The sequence below is a fragment of the Cyprinodon tularosa genome, unplaced genomic scaffold (genome assembly GCF_016077235.1).
Source record: "Cyprinodon tularosa strain WSP-4 unplaced genomic scaffold, ASM1607723v1 ctg11, whole genome shotgun sequence".
NCBI classification, from domain to species: Eukaryota; Metazoa; Chordata; class Actinopteri; order Cyprinodontiformes; family Cyprinodontidae; genus Cyprinodon; species Cyprinodon tularosa.
In genome coordinates, this window is record NW_024037893.1 from 2999510 (window position 1) to 3021255 (window position 21746).

General features: G+C 39.5%; 1 protein-coding gene across 2 annotated transcripts in view; it reads left to right on the forward strand.

Annotated features, from left to right (window-relative positions):
• Positions 1–19150, forward strand: part of ccdc120b (coiled-coil domain containing 120b) — a 30083-nt gene extending 10933 nt beyond the window's left edge. The window contains exons 2-11 of one of the 2 annotated variants that reach the window (XM_038295954.1): positions 1726–1868; positions 1955–2052; positions 2448–2578; positions 8343–8444; positions 8540–8660; positions 10409–10468; positions 10583–10736; positions 10872–10973; positions 13225–14262; positions 16386–19150. In XM_038295954.1, coding sequence (XP_038151882.1) covers positions 2004–2052; positions 2448–2578; positions 8343–8444; positions 8540–8660; positions 10409–10468; positions 10583–10736; positions 10872–10973; positions 13225–14262; positions 16386–16482 — 1854 coding nt within the window. In that variant the 5' untranslated portion in view covers positions 1726–1868; positions 1955–2003 and the 3' untranslated portion in view covers positions 16483–19150. The remainder of the gene's footprint in view (positions 1–1725; positions 1869–1954; positions 2053–2447; positions 2579–8342; positions 8445–8539; positions 8661–10408; positions 10469–10582; positions 10737–10871; positions 10974–13224; positions 14263–16385) is intronic. The other variant, XM_038295955.1, reaches the window with a different exon arrangement.
• The last annotated feature ends 2596 nt before the right edge of the window (positions 19151–21746 follow it).

The window sequence follows — 21746 nt, forward strand, 5'->3', positions numbered from 1 at the left end:
CATTTAACCCATCCCCTTGGGGAGCAATGGGCTGCCACCGTGGGGCGCCTGCGGAGCGGTGTGGGGTCTTGCTCAGAGACCCAGAGTGGCAGTCTGTGGCGAGTGGGGCTCAAACTCACAACCTCAGGAATCCAAGCACTATACCCTAACGACTTGGCTGCCATTCTCCCATAAACACATGCATATGACAGTGCCTAGCTTCTTTATATTCCAGTTTAAACAGGGTAGTGGCACCTAACACATGTACTGTTAGCTAATTCCTGCCGATGCATAAAGAGTACCCCTAAGTTCAAGTGCAACAAACATGAGGTTTGGTAATCATGATAATGCATTGTTATAAGTTATAAGTTAAGCACCGTGCAGCATTTTCTGGTTAAAGCAAAATACGATAGTGGGTCAACCACTCATAAAGCAGAGCATAGTTCTGCAGAGAGCGATCAGAATGCATCCCTGCCAGAGTTGGGAAAGATAGGATGATGGATATTATTTAAAGTTTTTGTTTTGTTTGATTTATTTCATTAGAAAAAAATGCATACACTAGGCTATAAAACCCCCCAAAACAACTCAGTTTTTAAGGGTCCCTTGATTCAACTTAGAGGTGTTTCAACGCCCCCGAAAAGGAGGTCATCTATAATCAGTAGGCAGATTCCTTGCTTTTGTTTAATTAGCCGCTACTTGCATTTGAAATCAATATATCTACATCCACAAAGGTCTGAAAATTATGCGCTTTCAATGCTCTAAAATTTTAATTCATATTCCAGAGCACCAGCTGGTGAACTTATTGTTTCACAGATAATATTCAGTGTTTTTTTTTTACCGGTATTAAAAAAAATGAGGTAGGAACATTAAAGGTCTGCTGTGACCTTTATAACTTGTGATGAGGTGTTTATCTTAAAGAGAGAGAAAAATTTGTAACAGACAAAATTTTGTGTTGACAAGTCAGTTATTTTTTGGTTGTTTTTTTTTTAAATATTGGTGATGGGGCTTATAAAACTGCAATCTGTGCAACCCTACTGCCTGCCTAAACAAACAGACCAGGCAGTCAGGTCAGGTAAATTATTACTGCAGATATTGACTGCACAGATTAGAGTCTATATTAGTTGTGGTTTCCGGAAAGCTTTGCCTTTTTTGGAAGAGAAGTGTCAAGAGAAATAACAATTAAATGAGGATGCAAGAATTCTTTTCAGTTTGTCCCAAATATGTGGCAAAAGGTAGTGAGTTCAAATCAAATTTGCGCTGTGGTTCATGCACAGCAATATGTTTGGCAGAAAAACGAACACCTGCCCAAGCAAACCGTCCACACACTGAAACATCATGCTGTATTTTTTTTAGCAGTGAAAGAGAAGCTGCTTAAAGCTGATAGGAGCATTGGTTTATATCAAAACAAGATTTAAATACTCTACTTTCATTCTTAATATATGTGTAAGCCAGATTCTCCTAAGTTATATAAAAAAGGAATTTTCTCGTACTTCAGTCTCACACCATGTTATTCTGCTCCATTACATTTTAAATTTTTACAGAATGACACATTGCAAAGTGTTTGCATCTCCAGTGGGATGTAGTTGCATCTAAAGTTCCTGTGCACAGGGGATGTCTGTATCTTTTTTCCTCTGTGATTTGATAGACTTGCTTTTGAATTATATTTATTTTTACCTCCACAGATGCAGGGAGATGTGTTATATTGTTGTGAGCAGTATAATTTAGTTTTCTCTTTATCTCTTGTAGAACTTGACTTCAGCCACCTGAGCCGGGGTGCTGTGCCTCCTCTTTTCACTCCCATGATCAACACTTCGCCCATTTTTATCTACTGCTGATTTGGAAGAAAAATGCTCCTACCTCCAAACCTCAAGACCACAGATGGCTGCAAGGTCAGACAGAAGGAAAATATGGAAACTTTTCAGTATCGTCTTACATGTCCTTCGGTCATAAATGAGCTCTTATCTGTTTTCATCAGGTAAGGGTGTGGCTTGGAGAGTGAGTTGTGTCCCCAGAAGTTACTTTGGATGGAGGTCAAAGGACATCTGATAACATCAATGGGTTTGGGGACTCCTGGTGAGTAGTAATGCCATCACGCTGTCTAAAACAAAACAAAGAACAATATACCATCATGTCTGGACAAGCTTGAAATGGCCTGAGAAATGCAGCGGCTTGTGCTTTTTTTTTCTGACAAATTTCTCATGGGAACAGTCAGCTGAAAACACATCTGCTTTCTGATGACGCCTTTTGTTCACACAGTGGCGCAGCTGCCTGATGCTTTTATCAGAAAATTAGAAAACTGAGAACAAAACAGTGAGAAATGACTAAAAGAAAGAGATTTGATGGGAACAAGACTGGTATTTCGTTTCTAATTTTAGCTGCTCTGCATGTAAATTTGAGTCTAATGCCCTAAATGTTAAGCTCCTGTTTTGTGTTATAGAAAGATGATTAACATGTGTTGCGGTCTGCAGATGTTCAAGGCTGCCAGGATGGCAAGCTCCAGGCCGAGAGGATTGCAGCTCTGCAGGAGAGAAAGCAGGCCCTAGAGGCTCTCCTTAATGCCAGAGTGGGGGAGCTTAAACAAGTGTGTTTGCAGGAAGCGGTAAGTAACTTTCATTTCAATTTTCAGACATTCAAAATGTAGGTCAGAATGCAAAAAAATAAAGTCTACTCCATTTACATTTATGTGAAAAAATAGACACCTATCACAGCCTGGGAGTCTCGCTAATTAACTTAGATAAAGACATTTATAATCAGTTTTACCAAGATGCTTAAAAATGAAATGTATTAATATATTACCAACAATTAAAACTGGATTAAAAGTATTTTACTGAAAAAATAAGTTAATAAACCTCCAGTTTACCACCACTTATAATTACTGACATTCATATTGGCATTTAAGCTCAGATGCACAGGATTAAAATTGTCCTGTGTTTACAATATTAGTGTTGACCCGATACCATGTGTATTTACTCTTACTTATATCCATAAACGGCTTCTAATACTAAAGCATCAGATACTCCAACACCCAGTATTGGTCTGCACTAAAATACTCCAACCAGGTAAGTGGCAGTAATACACCACAAATTGAAGTCCAGCCACAAGAGGCAGGTTCAAAAGACTCGGCAAGCGCCTCGTGTTAAAATCGCCTCAGCTCTGATCGGCATGCAGTGGAAACACTAGACAAAAGCCCAGCTAAATTACATGATGACTTTGAGCGCAACATACATACATATGTCCCAACATTGCACCGGCCGTGTGTTGAATTACAAGCCCAAGCAATTCTGCTTGTATTCGTTTGTATATCTGGCAAGATAGAGAGATTTGTGCGCTCCTTATAATCCGCAGAGGAGATTAATTAACATTTAGTATTTTGAGGGCGGACATCAGAACAAATTAATAAAGAATACTGACTATCCCCATCCATGTTGCTCTCCATTATTTACTTTACAGATTTCCATAACACTGTTGACATCAGCAACGCTCACCCAGCGTGATGCTGTCATCAGACACGCAGTGGTGGGGGACTGTGGCCATGCAGTTTACCAGCAGGGGGTTACACCCGGCCGGCTATACTGTCAATTGAGAAAAGAGCCAAAAGCGGATTGTTAGCTGGTTAACTCGGTTTAGAAAACCCAGGTTTCAGCATGAAAGGGGCTTTAGTGAATCTATATGTAAATAAATCATTTCTGCTGACGTTTAAAAGCCTCCAACTCCTGAGATTATGGCTTTATTATGATTTTTTTTCTGAGTGTATTTGGAATGACAGATAGGTGTTCTTTGGGTGTCTGTCTTTGGCCCCAGTTACTTAAAAAACTCCACCTGTTCAACCTGCTATCCATGTATAGTGATACGTCAAAAAGCTGCAATGTAGTTGCCTGCTTTTCTTAGTTCTTGCAGCATAGCTTTTTCCTTTACAACACTGAGTTCAAATAATTTCCCTTCATCAATTGTGATCAGGTCATCCACAGCCAAAGACTAAGAGGATTGGTGAGGCATAGGAATGGTCAAAGTGTAAGGAAAGATGAAAGTGTTTAAGTGATGTCTACGGTATATCTTACCACTTGCACTTGTTTAGTGTTCTGCACTGAGTTAATGCAGGTACACATTCTTGTGTACCTGCATAAACTCAGGGGAATATGTGTGTGTATGAGTATCAGTGAAACGGGGCGTCAGTTTGTTTACATGTTTAATTGTTTACATGTAGAAATGTTTGTTTGGGTATGTTTGAAAAGAGTTGCAGAAAGCAAGGAAGATTGTTTTTTTTTATTATTATTTTGACAAACACTTAAAAAAAAATAAAAAAATAAAACAAAAAAAGGCAAAACAGTTTAGGATAAAAGTTGCCGCCTCTTTCCAGCTTTAAACTTCCCTCTATACTCCCTTCCCAAGAAAGGAAAACATCAATAGGATAATACTGCTACATACAAGGTATTGAGGGATTTCACCAGCTTGCTGCACACATTTGACCCTGATGAGGCTTTTCCATGCAGGTTTGGTCTCCCACAAACCACAGGGAAGGTAAAGCTTTATATCCCATGAGCAGCCGCATCAACTAGGCCAGTCTTTACTGATCACATCAACAACAGCTTCAAGCTCAGAAGGGAAGATAACAAGCTGTCTTTTCTGGACTGTCTGGTGCACATAGAGAGAGATGGAAGCTAAAACACAGGAGTCTATCGAAACCCCACACAAAGACCAGTATTATTGTTTTGAATCTCATCAACCGGAACACAAGCTGTCAGTTCTATGACCAGACGTGGAGTGCCTCAAGCCAAACTGGTCTCCACAAGGACATAAGCGAAGGACAATAAACACAAATGCATCCAGAGAGAACTTCAACCTATGGATAACATAACTGGGGCTTATTTATGATTCCAGTTTTTTTAAAGACTTGTGAACTGAAGGGGTAAAGAAGGGGATGAACATCATCCTTATCAGCGGGGAGTGGTGGCCTAGTTGTTAGGGCATTATGCTTGGATCCCAGAGGTTCTGAGTTTAAGCCCCACTGCCATGGACTGCCACTGTGGGTCCTTCACCCAGACCCTTAACCCCCACACTGCTCCCCGGGCACCCCACAATGGCAGCCCACTGCTCCTCAAAGGGATGTGTTAAATGCAAAGAGTGAATTTCGTTGCTTTGTACTTGTGACAATGTAACAATAAAGCTGAATTCTATTCTATCTTTCCATATATAGCCGAAGGATCAAAGGAACTAAGAAGGATATTTTCAAAGTCACTGTTCTGGTGAATTTAAAACCTAGAAACACCCTAAGGCAGATAGTGGTCCACGCCTTGGATAAAACATCCACACACAAGCTCAGAGGTCTGGTGCAGTGAGGGAGGATCAGGGCTCAACAAGGATGGTCAAGCACAGACGAGCAAACCTATCAGTTCAAGAATAAGCAGTATTTTAAGATCTAAAGATGAAAATGAAGACAGCAATATACATATTTTGGACAAGAACGTTGTTTGAGAGGAATAAAATAAGCATTCTGTGCTAAAGAGAAAAGCACTGAACAGAGGAGTACCATCAGATTGTCTCTTTCTTACAGTGCTCTTTTACAACAAAATGTTTGCAAACCTTTTTTCTGTTTAAAAGTGTGGTTTCTGGAGTTAAACACTTGTTTAAACCCATTGTGGAGCCTAAAATGGCCCAGAGAAGCATACCTTGGCACAGTCACAAGTTTGTCCCAGTTTATTCAGACTGTGATTTGGTTGCAGTGTCAATGCATGCCGGGCCACTGAATCAGTAGTAGGAAGAGAGGATGTATCCTTCACCAGTTTTCCTTGTGTATGGCTCTGCTTCACACAGCTGAGAAATGCACAGCAATATACCGTATTTTCACGACCATAAGGCGCACCGGACTAAAAGGCGCACTCTCAGTTATGTGTCCCATTTCTGTATTTAACACACACATAAGGCGCACCGGACTATAGGGCGCGTTTTTTATATACAGGTACATGTCCTCTACTACCTTTAAATACCTCTACTGCGTATTTAAAAATACAGCGGGTGCAAAACTGAGTATGATTGTGCTTTTCATGTATTTATTACAAACTATTAATCAAACCTGGCAGCTGGCCGTGAGACAGACACATCGCAGATGACACAGCGCTGTGGTCACTCCTAAATTAACTTAAAATCCTGAAACCTGCCGACAGAATATGTTCGCTTTTATTGCCGGTATCCTGGTGCCTGCAGTTAAAATTATTTAGATGAAAAACACCTGCCAGCCACCGCGGTGAACCCCAGGCGACCCGGCCTAGAGGCTGCTGATGAAAGGATTTCTCCTGTCGGTGCACCGCTGGTATGTGGGGGTCTGAGCGCCTCCGACAGAAATAGATAATCTGGATGAACTGACTGCAATTATGAAGTTTTCAGGTGGACTTTCTCACTTAAAAACATATTAAAACTACTTTATTCCCACTGATCACAGCAAATATAGCTGCAAGATTTAGATTATTTAGATGAAAAAACACCTGCCAGCCGCCGCGCTGAAGAGGAGGAGACGCGCCCAGAGGCTGCTGTTGAATTAAGTTTTCAGGTAGAAAAATAGAGCGGGAGCAAAACTGAGTATGATTGTGCTTTATTCATGTATTTATTACAAAGTATTAATCAAACCCATCAAAGTCATCATCCTCTGTTTCTGAATAAAACAGCTGCGCTAAATCAGACATGCCAGTTTCCCCTTCTGCGCTGTCAGAGTCACTTTCCGTGCAGCGCGGCTCCTCAGAAATAATGCCGGCTTTTGCGAAAGCCTGAACAACAGAGCCAGCAGAAACGTTAGTCCATCTACAATCCATCCGCAAACTGTGGCGTCACTTGCCCGGCGCTGCCTTCCACTTATCCTGAAACTGTGGTCTCTGTCGGCCATCCATCGCTCCCACGCCGCTCGCAGCCTTACTTCTAACGGCCGCTTCACACCGATGTCGAGCGGTTGAAGTTCCTTTGTCAGACCCCCGGGATAACGGCGAGCACAGCGTTCATTTGATTCACCTTTTTTTCACATCGGCTGTGAGATGGGCACGCAGCGATGGTGATGCGTGGAAAAAACCACCTAGTCTTCTCAGATACACCTGCCTCAGCCACGCATCCATCCAGCCTTTTCCATTTGCGTTAATATCATATGTCATCAGAGCGATGTGTCTGTCTCGCTGTCAGCTCCCAGATCAGCTTCTACTGATTGGTTGATGCGGCGCGTCCAGCAGCAAAACTTAAATTTTTCCATCTCGAGCAGCAGCAGCGCGTTGGCGGTGCGTCAGATGCTTAAACGCTCCCGACGTGCTGCACCAAAACGCGCTGCGGGACCTTTTGCTGCGCCTATACGCGCGTCAACCATTGACTTTGCATGTAAACTCGCCGCTTCTGCTGCACCTGCTGGGTCCGGTTCACACCGATGTCGAGCGGTTGAACAGCGAGCACAGGGTTGATTTGTTTCCCCATGTTTTTCACATCAGCTGTGAGATGGGCACGCATGGAGTTACATATTAACAGCGATGGTGAGGGGTGGAAAAAAAACACCTGGTCTCCTTACATTCAGCCACTCTTTCATCATCTCCTCAATGAGGTGGTCTCAAAAGTCGCAGTTACAACACACATAAGGCGCACCGCACCATAGGGCGCACCGCACATTTTGAGGAAAAAAAAAGACGTTTAAGTGCGCCTTATAGTCGTGAAAATACGGTAAGCAATGAGAGCATTTCCAGAGTATGTCTGTTAAAAAACACAACAAAAAACCAACTGGGCCAAATGAATTTTTTTTGGTTAGCAATTCACACCTTTGGACCAAAATGGCTCACACAACATTGTTTGGATAAGTTTGACCCGTTAAGCACAAATTACAACAAAAAGCTGAGTAGACTTTAGGGCCAGTGACTTAATTGCCACAGCAGTGTCAATAATAGGCCTGTGGGTGTGATTAGTCTGACTACAGCCTTTTACTTCCAGACTTGTTTGGTACTAAAGAAGCCCTTTTGGTTTTCCCTGAGGGAAATGCCACACATCTTACATGAGGTCTCTAAGCTGTAGGAATCAGTTTGGTTCTGCAGCACCAGATGCATGATCTGAGGGCACACAAGGCCTTTGACCTCTGTACCTTGAAAAGAGGAAGTGGTCTTCAATAGAGGATCATTTATTCTGTTTATTGCAGAGCTATAATGTGAATAGGACTATGGTTCACTCACCATCCAAGCATTGGATTGTGGGGCACGCCTAAAGACGTTCTATAACTCTGTTGTGGCATCAGCCATTTTTAACATATGTCTACATATATAAGATAAAATAAGCTATTAACTTATATAATAATATGTAGCATATTGGACCTTTCAGACATGTAAAAAGGCAAAACTAAATGTCTTCTATAGGAGCTGACTGGGAAGCTGCCACATGCTTTCCCTCTGGAGGCTGGAGAGAAACCCCCAATGGTGCAGCGCAGAGCTGGCCTGGTGCCGAGCACCAAGTTAGAGGTAAGTCATCCCCTCGAATATCAATAGTGTTTACGCATCAGCAGGAGAACAGCTGTGCTTGTGGTGTAACATAAACGGCTGTATTCTGTTTTCAGGATGACTCTGGCCAAAGAAAGCAGATGAAGGCAATCTTCACCGGCGCTCTATGCAGACACTCCGAAACAGACAGAAATGGCCTGAATAGCAAGAGGACAGTCCATAGGGGATGTCATACAGGTGCTCCTCCTGATTTCTGTTAAAAATAAATAAGTACCCTGCATATCCTTGAATCTTTTCACATTCTGTCATGTTAAAACAACTTTATTATTGGGATTTAATTTGATCAATACATAATAGTGTATTATTATGAAGTAGAAAGATGCATTATATTCTAAGCTTTTTTACTAATAAATCTGAATCTGTAGCCTTTCTATATACTGTATGTATTAAGCGCTATGGAGTCTATATAACTGTAAGTAGAACCACTTAAGCAGCAGTTACAGCCAAAAGTCTTTGAGATATTTTAAAACTGTGCTACATATGTAGAGAATAATATTTTTGTGAATTATTTTTGCAAAGTAGCTCAAGTTGAATCAGATTGGCTATAGGGAGTCTATTAACTTCAAGTTCCAGGTCTTGCTATAAATCCTCTATTAAATTTTCTGTGTGGCCTTTGAATGAACCATTCAAGCACAGCAAAATCTATGCTCAATATCTGATCCCAGACTCAATTTCAATAACTGTGTGCAATGTTGTAATGGATGCAGTATTTGGCAGGATATAATATTTTAAGTCATGCATTCCTACTTTTTAATATCTAGAACATATTTGGACTCACAACCCAACATTTATATGTGTAAAGCTGCTGCTACCCTGCAATATCTCAGCTTGGGATAAATAAAGTATATCTATCTATCTATCTATCTATCTATCTATCTATCTATCTATCTATCTATCTATCTATCTATCTATCTATCTATCTATCTATCTATCTATCTATCCATCTATCCATCTATCCATCTATCCATCTATCCATCTATCCATCTATCCATCTATCCATCTATCCATCTATCCATCTATCCATCTATCTATCTATCTATCTATCCATCCATCCATCCATCCATCCATGTTTTCCCAATAAAACACTGAAGATGAGATTTGTATGAAGCACATGCTAATAATCAATTCTCTCTAAATCAATCATTTATGTCTCTGCATAAATTGCACAGTAAATGGATCCAACAGTTGTTCTTTAACTCCATAGAAGATTCCTAAAACAATGCAGACAAAAACTTTCCTTCTCCTTCATAGTTGAAAATAACGAGTTCTGAAAAGTGTTAATTCTGTATTTTTTCATTTTTAATGTTAGTACATTGGTGTGAATATAATTGCTAATTGCTGGATTTTTGTTGTCAGTGTATAGTTAATATTTTTGTTAAAATATCAAATTAGTTGGAACGGTTCACTTGAGAGAATCGCTGCTGTCACCTTCTGGTTTAAAGGGGAATTGCTTGTACCTCCACATAGTCACTACAATTCACTGGTTGATGGCCATAAGAAGCATGTCTGCACCCTTCATTCATTATGGATAAAAGATTGAATTTGGAACATTTTAGATATTTCTCCCCAGCCTCCTCTCTAACCTGCTTGCTGTGTCCTTCGTTCTTTATGAGGCAGTTTTTCCTCTAATGTCACTAGAAAACCGCTAAGGCCTTCACTAAAAACCAATGAGTTTGAAATGCACACAGTTTCCCTTCCACTTCTCAGTTATACATTTGCTTTGGTCCATCACATAAATCATAGTAGTTGTTGAGTTTGTGGTTAAGTGGGAGGAAATTTATGGTAAGGAATTGTTTTGCAAGCTCTGTAGGAGGAGAAATAAATGCAAACCAGATGTTAGATTCTGCTAGAAAACCATTAATTTTGTTGCGCGTCTGGTAAACAACACCAATTAAAGGAAATCTGTCCTGATTTTTTTCTTTTAGAGGACACTGTGATGTCAGAAAGTACCAGCTCTATGTCAGATTCAACTTCACATGACAACGGTAAGTCCACGCTACATAAATGTTACTCTGCTTTATTGTATCAGAAATGTTTGGCAGTCATTGGTATGTATGCTGCAGTTCGTCATCATTTTTAGTTTTCGTTCTTCTCCACAGATTCTTCTCCCAGCGTAGCTGCTGATCAACGGGTGTCGTCTCAGGCTCGGCTCACTGTGGGCAGCCCTGACCACAGAATCAACAGGAAGCTGTCTCCTGTTGAGATTTACTATGAAATGAGAACACGTCGCAATTCAGTCACAAGCTCCATCAGGTAGTTATGTAACGTTGTCTTACCCTTGTCCTGCCTCCAGCCTGGCCAGTCTGTCACCCATCTGTGTTGCACATTTAGATGTACAACAGATTCTCTATAATAAGGCTTATAGAAACCTTGTGTTGACTCTTTCAGTCCAACTCACTCTTTACCTAGAAGTGCTTCTAATGTTGAAGGTAGAAGTGTTCCAGCAACGCCCCTGTTGGCTCGAACTGCTCCAATCAGCGTTCATGTCAGGTATTCTATGACTCTTACAGCTTTTATCAGAGAGATTTATTTATTCAATCAGACTGTTACATGAAGAGCACTGGTTATACAGATGGTTGTAATGCAAAGGCAGCTTTGCAAAGTTTAAAAACGCATGAAAAGACTTGGAAGGAATACATCAGAAATGGTTGAATCGACTCAATTGCATTAAAATATAACAATTCTAAAGAACAAGGAAATGGAGAAAAAAAAATACAAATGATAAAGTATATAAAGAAACAAAAATTGTTAAACATAAAATAAAATATGCATTTTTTCTGATTGGGTGTCCCTTAAAGCATAAGAATGAGTATTTTAGAACTTAAGTTTTTATCTTGAAATGAAACCAAAAGTCAAAAAAATTTGTACACCATCACCATTTAACAAAGTATTGGCATATTTTCTCTGGAACTTCAGTTCAGCTTTTGCCCTGAGCATCAAGTTTTGATGGTTGGTAGACTTCTTTCATCATCCTAATCTTTTATGTTCTGCTCTACAGATCTTATTCAAGTTGGGACTCTGGCTGGGCTTCTCCTGCATGTTAAAATTATTACTTCCACAAAGAATAAACACATTGGTCTAATTGAAAGATTAAATCCAAATCCCTTAAGGGTAGGAATATTTATAGCCTAGTTATAAATCTTAGATCGAAATAGATATTAATAAAAAATGTTGTAAAGCAATAGGAAATATGACAAAAACCCAAATAATACCAAGTATAATATTATCGGATATATGTTCAGTTTAGAGCCAGGCTATCACTCAAATGTTCATAAAAAAATAAAAATAAAAAAAACACTGGTCTTCAGGCTGGTCTTCAGGCAGTTTTCCATAATTTAGGACTTTAATGAGAAAACTGCGCCTAAAACATGAATTCTACTTGAGTTACCAATATAAAACCTTTTCGAGAAGTTCTCTAGATGACCTGTAAAATAAGATGAAACATTTTAAAATTTGGCCCAATGCCCTCAGCAAAAAACAAAGTGTTAAAATAATCAGTCAGCCAGTTTCTAGACATGGTCAGGATTTTTTCGGCTAGATTTTAAAGTAACTGCAATGGAGCCTGTTTTATGAGACCTGCAACATGGTACAATTACTATATCTATAAATTCTAAAAAACAAACAAACATGTACCAATGTCTCTGTTGGACTGAGAGACAAAGAAGGAAACTTTGGTTGAATGTTCTTCAGATGATAAACTGCATTCTTCTCAACATGTTAAAGATGGTTGATAAAAGTCAGAAATTCCAACTTAATTAACAAAAATCTGATATCTAGGTTTGTTTTTTTGTGTGTTTTCTATCTGAAGGGTTAACTGCCAGTGTTTTAATTTTATGATGTGAGTTTCTCTCTCTGAGGACCTGTGCAAAAAACAAGTATTTCAGTTTGCTGATGAAGGTTCTCAGTCATCCAGGTCAAAGTCATTCCGTAAAAATTCAAAAAATATCCACTGGACTTGGTTTTCAAGATTTCAAGATTCAAATCTTGAAAACCAAGTCCAGTGGATATTTTTTGAATTTTTACGGAAAGTATTTCAGTTTCATTTGAACGAATCAAAAAACACTGTTTCTTACACTCATAACTTTATATTTAAAGCCAAGTTAAAGGTGTAATGTAGCTATGAGAATTTATGCCTTGTCTCCCAATGATAGCATATAACAATAGCATGTATAAATTGAAAAATGTTTGAACCTAATTGTGAGCCTTGGGATGCTCCATAAATAAAGGGATTACACTCAGAAATGATTCTGTAAATTTACCAAGACTTTTGGTCTGTGATATTCATGCAAAATAAGCAGCTCTACATAATTTTAATAGATTATATGTGGGGATAATTAGTCTGATACTCTTTTGGATGAGAAACCATACTTATCTGCCCTTGCAAAGGTCTCTAAATCAGCTGCTCTTAATGCTTTAACCATTTCGTTTATATTTGAGAGCACTATCTTATATGCAGGTAAATTAAGTTTTTATTGTTTTATGGTTATCCTTCCATGTTTTCAATAAAATTGCTAAACCTAAGATGTATCGTGATCTTTTAACAACTGACAATGTTGCCTATAAAATTGACCATTATCAGTCAAAATAGGAACTGGCAGGTCAGACTTTTTAAAGATTGGCAATTAGCTGGAAGACTGCAATCGGTGCACCCCTACTTAAACCTCTAGCTGCTATCACTGGATAGATTCACCTTCCCCATTGAAATAACCTTTTTACGTTTTTGTATTTGTGTCTCTTATAGGTCAGATGTGTCTGGTAGTAATGGGTTAAAGCAGTGGTCTGGCAGCTTGGATGCACCGTATATTATCCCACTGGCTCAGGAGGGCTCCTCTTCTGATCGCCAAAGCTGCCCCTACAGCTCCAGAGCAAGGCGCAGTAACAGTTCTGAGGCTCTCCTGGATAGATCTAGCCTACCAGATGATCCTGGACCCAGAAATGGTATGCCCCATAGAGGAGGACCATACAAGAGCTCAGAGACCCTGACTGATGGCAAATTGCGACAAATTCAGCTAGATAGCTCAGAGTGTCCAGGTGACAGCCCCATGGAGCAGGGTAAAATGCGTCTGTCAGTGGGTGGCAGAGGGGCGAGCGGAGGCTACAATGAACTACTGATGGACTATATCTGGGGTAAACAGCAGAGGATGCAGGTGCAACACCAGCTGTACCAGTCCACTGGCAGAATATGGCAGGACATGTCCTCTCCTCGGTCGTCCACTGCGGCTGTGCCTCCACATGCAAATGGATTTTCCCATTCCCAGGTTAACCTTCCCAGTGCCGCAAGTCCTTACAGCCCTATGGTCCTCAGAGGATCCCAGGCGGAGCTCCGTAGGGTCAAAGTTACCAGGACCAAATCTTGTGGGCCTTTTATTCCTTTACAGCAACATTCCCCAGATGGCATTTTGCTATCAGCATATGAGTCCCCTCTTCCCACCACTGGCACCAACACATCCTCCATTTCCAATCTTCTCCCATATCAGACTGAGCTGTCTGGGCCCTCCTTTGGCCGTAGGCCGCCGCAGTTTTCTCTTCCTACTCCAGAAGATTCAACAAGAAGCCTACATAAAGCTCTTGCCCTGGAGGGACTTAGGGACTGGTACTTAAGGAATGCCTTTGGCTACCCTCCTACTGCCTCAAAGGGCCATGAAGCAGGCATCTCTCGGCTCTCGCACCCCCATCCTCTGGTGCACCAGGCCCAGTCGCTTCAAGGGGAACCAGCCAACCTCCAAAGGCCTCAAATACCCCAGTCAGCAAGTTTCCATGGTCACCCCCTTCATGGACGGTCAGTACACAAGTATTTCCATTTGATTGCATTGTTCTTGGTCATTTTAACATATTTATAGAAAGTACAGCACAATGTTTTCATAAACATCCCGTTTCTGAGAAATTGTTCTCACTTGACCTAGCTTTATTTAGGCTCAACTGATAACAGAAAGCAGAAATGTTCGTTCATTTTAGGGATGTCCCGATACAACACTGATTTTGGTCCAATTTCATCTAAAGAAAAAAAAATATTGGAATATATCGACCAGCATCTAAAATCGCTGTTTTAAGCACCCTGAGATTCAAGCATTCAGCTTGATCATTCAGTCTGCTCCTGCATTTTTATACAGCAGTGGTTGTTTTCCAATGTCTAACAGAGTAGTAGATGTTGTGCCACTGGGATAGGTGCTGTGTTGGCAGCATCTTTTGATTTAAGTCAAGATGTTGCAGCTGAGTGTATAACTTGTTTGCTGTCTTGTAATTTATTTATTCAGTTATAAATAGATTTTTATACTTAAGTTTAAAGTTTGTCAACCAATTACTCAAATAGATAACAGTTTTCAAAAACAGTCGTTATGAAAAATATCTCTTGATCAGGTCTTTTCAAACATTCTGTTTTTTCAAAGTCTAAACTTTATCACATGTTTTGGTGTGACTGGAGTCCCAAACTGTTAGGATAACTAAGTTAAAAGCTTCTCATCAATGACTTTTGTTTTTGCTAAATTTATTCAATTTAATTCAAAAACAATTTTATGGATTCTAAATGAAAACAACATGTTGATATATCTCATATGGTTTTCTTTAACAAGTGGTTATAGATGCTGTTGGAACAATCTCCTGTAGTGGTATGTCTTACAGCGGGTCTGGAGAAGCCTCTGACTGAATTCACTCTGTTGTACGACAAGACGATGCTCAGGGTTGTCCTTTATTTTCTTCATTTTATGAAAGTTTCTTTTTTATAAAATGATGTCCAGAGCTTCCAAAGTAGTTCCCTGAACAGGGCCCACCTTCTTTATTATATTGTTAAGCTTCTCTAAGTCCTTTGCTCTGATGCAGCTGTTACTGCAACAGATGATGGCTAAAGAAGTCAAACTCTGCACACACTTAAATAAAATGTGCAGCATCTTGCTGCAAAAATGAAAGGACTAATGAGGTGGGGTTAGCAAGGATTTTTGTTTGTAGAGATGGTTGTTGTTTTCTTCTAAGGAATAGAGAACATTATTTTCTGAATCTTTTCCTATGACTTTCTTTTTTTGTCATTCATATTAGTTTAGCTGTTTCTCAGCAGAAGTTTTTCCCATTACTCTTACTCTGCCCCTCATACTGTTTCAAACAACTACAGTAAGACCATTTATTGTGGGAGCATTTTTAATGAGCACAAACTTCTCACTAAAAGTCTCCTGCCAACACACAGGCTCACAATATTGACATCATTGATGCCTTTTTCATGGCACTTCTGGTTATAAATTTTAAGATCACAGAAAGAAACTGACAAAAATAAAGGAGCATAGCACAGGCCCTAGACTTTGTGCAGACGTTTGCCTCCACTTTGGTGACAAATTGCAACCATTGCAGCATTATGCCTGCACACTTACTACCATCTAAGTTTACTTGCTGATAATTTAGCATTACACTGATCACCTCTTTGTATCACAAACGTAAGATTTCTTCTTAAAGAAATCTTACTGAGAATCCCTTTTTATCTCACTGAGAATCCCTTTTTATCCCCAGGGCAGATCTGCGCTCCTTCCATGTTGAAAATTTTTCGTTTTCTTTTTGTGTCCTGCTTGTGATAGTGTTTGAGCAGCACTTGTTGTTGGTGTTTTGTGATCTATCTTTGAAAATAGTCGCCCGTGTTCTCTAATTAAAACACTCAGTGTGAACTAACTGGCCTTTAGGAGCCTAGGATAGCCAGTTTCACCAGTCTGGTCAGTCCAATGACATGTATGGGAAAGGAAAAAATATTTAACATTTAAATGAGCACAATACTCCTTTAATGGTTAGTTGTTTATGATCATGGATTTTGCTGTTAATGTCAGCAAGATGTATCAATTTTTTTAAAAATGAAACTCTATGATCATGTTGTTTTTTGCTTTTTTTATGTACTGATTGTATCTTTTTCCCTCTTCTGCTCCCTGACAGGTCAATGGAGTTTTCTCTCTTTCAGGAGACCCCAGATCCACAAAAGCAAGAGACTACTCCAAAGGAAGCGAGTGCAGATCCGGGGACCCTGGTCTGAAGCAGAAGGATGCACTCAGCCTGAAAACCAGACCTGATGCAACGTATCAGTAGAAACGCTGTAGCCTCATCTTGACTTGATAAAGTTGAAAGTGGATACAAATTGACCTCATTAACAAAGCAAAACACAGCAACCTCATCAGACAGAAACTGAAGTGTAGCTGTACAGTTAAAAAAAAAGAAAAAAAGGAAAAACTTTGAAGAGTCTCTTGTTTTCTGTCTGATTCCAGCAGTATAACTTCTAACCCAGTGTTTCTGTATGAATGTGCACTGGTGCTGACTTGTTAAACGTCTAATAACAAATACATCTGGTCCTATTAACCCTGAAAATTCTCCTAAGATATACTTTTTTACAGAATATATACATCTCTAAATAACTATTTTGTATATTCTGATATAAAAAGCTATATTAGAGGGTAATTTATCTCTTCTCAAAGGTGATCAACAGTTATCTCATTCCATAGTAACATGACATTTCTTTTCTAATCTTGTAAAATGTAAAGATATCCGTCATTGTTCATGTACCATTAATTCCCTGGCATTTAAAAAAAAACACTTTCTGAAAGTTAAACGAGCAGTGAAATAAAGTGACATGCTGTTCAGACAGATGTGCAAAGATGTTTACAAATGCTGCCTTGCAAAAGTATTCGCCGAAGATGTACTTTTTCACTTTTTGTCACATTAAAACTAAAAATATTAGTTGTAAGATTTAATTTGGCTGACCAAACCAAAGAGGTGCAAAGGTTTGAATATGAAAGCAAAGAATGGAGATTTTTTTTTTAACTAAAAAAGGAGGTGTACATTAATATGCCTTCTTCCTTATTCTGTCCCAAGCTTGTTGCAACATGCTGCCTTTTTAATGCCAACAAATCAGTGCAAATGTGACTCATCTGTATTTAACAAACTCTCAGTAGTTCTGTAAACGCCTTAATAGTGGTGTGGGGATACATTTCTTTAGTGTAGCAGAAGATGGGCTGAGTTGAGGGGAAACGTGTGATGCATTAGAGGCATCAAAAATCCCTAACTGTTATTACTTTAACTCACAGCAGGATGGTGACTCTCATAGCGCTACAATGAGATGTTACAACAACACTTATGTGTTGAACTGGCCCAATTGCAGCTCTATGGAAAGACTTGCATCTGTTACTGTCAAACAAATCCACCACCTCCTTACTTTTATCCTGATTTGAACTGTGAAATAAAAGAAAAAGGTTATGCACTACTTTGAGATGGTCAGTCACATTAAAATCCCTGTGTGAATACCCACATTGAAGCTTGTGAAAAAGTCAGGGGTTTCAATACTTTACATGCAGTGTAAAATGATTGGAATAATAAAACTTAGTGTTCTGGTGATAAGGCAGTAGTGCCAAAATGTAGCTCACACTGGTAGAAAACCTGTGCACCAACAGTTATGTGAAAAATCTAGTGTATTTAAGGTGAACACATTGATGATGTCGACCAAGTAGTTAATAGACTGATGTCATGTTGTGATTGTCTTATATCTAGATTCAGATAAGTGCTGGAGTAAATATAAGCATTCTCTGTTTAGACCTCAACAGACTAAACCATGATGGCTGAAATGAGACGAATACATAAAACATCCAGCTGGATTTGAGTGTCATACAGAGCACTTTATAAACATCTTAAGCCTTAATTCCCAATGAAATAGTTACCAGGAGAGATGGCAGGTTGTCTTTGGGTTCTAACAGGGTTTGTTATGAGGCACCTGTCAAATCATCCGTCTGAATGATGGTACTGATGAGTTTCACACTGAGATTTTATCCCCCAACAAATCATTTAACTCTATAATATGAAACAACTCCACCGCGCCTTCCATCCCAAGTGACCATTGCCGGTTGTCTGTGTGAGCTGGGCTGCTGAAGGTGTGAGCAGGTCTCATGCCATTAAGTCTGTTTTAAGTAGAAGTAGTACTAATCTGTGTTTGTAGAAACTTTAATTCATGTACCCAGTTAATTATCATTAATTTCCTTTTACATTTTCTACTATTCATTTTGTGATCAGACTTAGTAGCATTTAGAAAAGCCACGAGGCATAAAAAATGTATCGTAACATACATTTTTTTTTTCTTCATTTAAACCATTTGACAGTTTATATACTTGAAGCATTTCCATTGTGGAACTAATTTGAATGTGATTAATTGTGTGATTCTATTTTTACACTGAGTTACAATATGTAGCACGCTGTGGGATGTCATATGTTCTGCTGTCTAATATGTTTCTGTTTCCAGCCTCACAGATCTCCTCTCAGCTCATTAAAACCTGAAATCAAAGACCAAACTGCTGTGCACTGGGGGTCAGAAAGGTATTTTTCATATTATGTACTCTGTAAATAGAAAATAAATGCTATGAACTTAGCCCTAAAGCAAATGTATTCAAGCTATATTATATTTATGAGCCTATAACATTTTGTAGCCATCTACTGTAGCTCCCGGTGCAGGAAATTCCAGTGTGTTTAAACCATTTTATCCAGCAGTGTAGTGTGTCAATATATAATTTGATTTTTCTTTAAAATATATAAATGCAGCTATTTTATCAGACCCTTGTCTCCTTATAATTAGGCCAGTGAAATTTGACTTCTTAGGCCTGCTCTCTGCTGTATGTATGAGATTTTGCATTTGTTCTAATAAATAAAGTGTCATATTGAAATTACCCCTGAATTCGTCTCAACTTTTTTCTTACTGCACATTGTGCCATCATAGATATTGCAGATCCATACTTAACAATTATAAAGTGTTTATTAAACTCTTAGGAACTGTTTTAAGCCTAAATATTCTAGTATATGAGTTTATTATGATATCTTGGATTTATATTTCCTCTAAAATAATTCCTGCTCTTTATTGGAGATGTGATTTGATATTAGTTTATTAGTTCACACACACCTCTTTCCGTTAAATCATTCATGGAGTTTACAGTCTGGCTGCTAAGCATTTGTGCAAAGCAGATTTGCATAGACTTTGGGCAAATCAATGATCTGAACATGGGTTCATCTTGGTCATTTCATTATAACTCTTGGCTTTATGTTTAGGGTCTTGTCTTACAGGAAGGTGAACTTACACTCACCGGCCACTTTATTAGGTACACCTGTCCAACTGCTCGTTAACGCTTAATTTCTAAGCAGCCAATCACATGGCGGCAACTCAGTGCATTTAGGCATGTAGACATGGTCAAGACAATCTCCTGCAGTTCAAACCGAGCATCAGTATGGGGAAGAAAGGTGATTTGAGTGACTTTGAACGTGGCATGATTGTTGGTGCCAGAAGGGCTGGTCTGAGTATTTCAGAAACTGCTGATCTACTGGGATTTTCACGCACAACCATCTTATAGGGTTTACAGAGAATGGTCCAAAAAAGAAAAAACATCCAGTGAGCGGCAGTTCTGTGGGCGGAAATGCCTTGTTGATGCCAGAGGTCAGAGGAGAATGGCCAGACTGGTTGGAGCTGATAGAAGGGCAACGGTGACTCAAATAACCACCCGTTACAACCAAGGTGGGCAGAAGAGCATCTCTGAATGCACAGTACGTCGAACTTTGAGGCAGATGGGCTACAGCAGCAGAAGACCACACCGGGTGCCACTCCTTTCAGCTAAGAACAGGAAACTGAGGCTACAATTTGCACAAGCTTATCGAAATTGGACAATAGAAGATTGGAAAAACTGTCCTGGTCTGATGAGTCTCGATTTCTGCTGCGACATTCGGATGGTAGGGTCAGAATTTGGCGTCTACAACATGAAAGCATGGATACATCCTGCCTTGTATCAACGGTTCAGGCTGGTGGTGGTGGTGTCATGGTGTGGGGAATATTTTCTTGGCACTCTTTGGGCCCCTTGGTACCAATTGAGCATCGTTGCAACGCCACAGCCTACCTGAGTATTGTTGCTGACCATGTCCATCCCTTTATGACCACAATGTACCCAACTTCTGATGGCTACTTTCAGCAGGATAATGCGCCATGTCATAAAGCTGGAATCATCTCAGACCGGTTTCTTGAACATGACAATGAGTTCATTGTACTCAAATGGCCTCCACAGTCACCAGATCTCAATCCAATAGAGCATCTTTGGGATGTGGTGGAACGGGAGATTCGCATCATGGATGTGCAGCCGACAAATCTGCTGCAACTGTGTGATGCCATCATGTCAATATGGACCAAACTCCCTGAGGAATGCTTCCAGCACCTTGTTGAGTCTATGCCACGAAGAATTGAGGCAGTTCTGAAGGCAAAAGGGGGTCCAACCCGTTACTAGCATGGGGTACCTAATAAAGTGGCCGGTGAGTGTAGTTTTGTGCAGCCAGCCTCCAATGGGTTCTCTATCACTGTTGCCACAGATTTATCTTCACTGCGCTTCCTTCCACTCTGACTCCTTGTATGATTATGTAGGAGGTGGAAACGCTGAATTTTACCTAGAAAAATGTTGTTAGATATTTTAATGACTTTTTGAGTTTGTTAAATTTTACTATTTTTATAATAGATCTGACATCATTGCACACTTTGGACAACTGTTAAATTTATTTGTCTTTCAATAGCTCTGTTCATCTCTCACATCTGAGCTTTGGTGTTAAATTTTCCATGTGTGTATGATGTGGAAGGAGGATATAGGAATACTTATTAGGACAGACGTTCTTGTACAGTAAGGGAAGAGTCACAGTTTAATACCACCATCTACAGGAAGAAGGCTTCCATGAAGCCACATCGAAAACAATTCTTTGTTAGTTCTTTGGTTTTTCACTTTCAAGATAAACAACATAATCAATATTTTGTTCTTCGTATTTTTCTTGTTTTTCTTTTTTTTTTTAGGGGGCTTGTGTGTTTGAGAGAGGTTGGAAAAGGTACCATTCTGGAAATGAACATCTCTTTTGAACATGTGGTGCATTATGTTTCAAGTCAGCATTAGAACGGCAAAAGTCTTATTTATTTATGTCATGACCGACTGTTTACAATGTATATCTGGCCCATCTCGATGTAAAACTAGACAGATTCATTGCTATGAAATCAGCAACCTCTCTGGTATCCAGCTTCTGTTACCACAGCAACCACTTAGCAGTTCCTGTTTTCGCCTCTGTAGCTACATTTCAAAGTAAAAGCATATTTGAAAGATAAACGCAGATTTTTGCATTGGTTTCCCTTTGCTCCGTACCTTATGACTGAGCATTTTAGGTTGTAGCGTTTTTTTGTTTGATTGCTATTTTTTTTTTTTTTTTTACCCAAAATGTTGTATAATCAAAACAGTTCAAAACATGGATGTAATT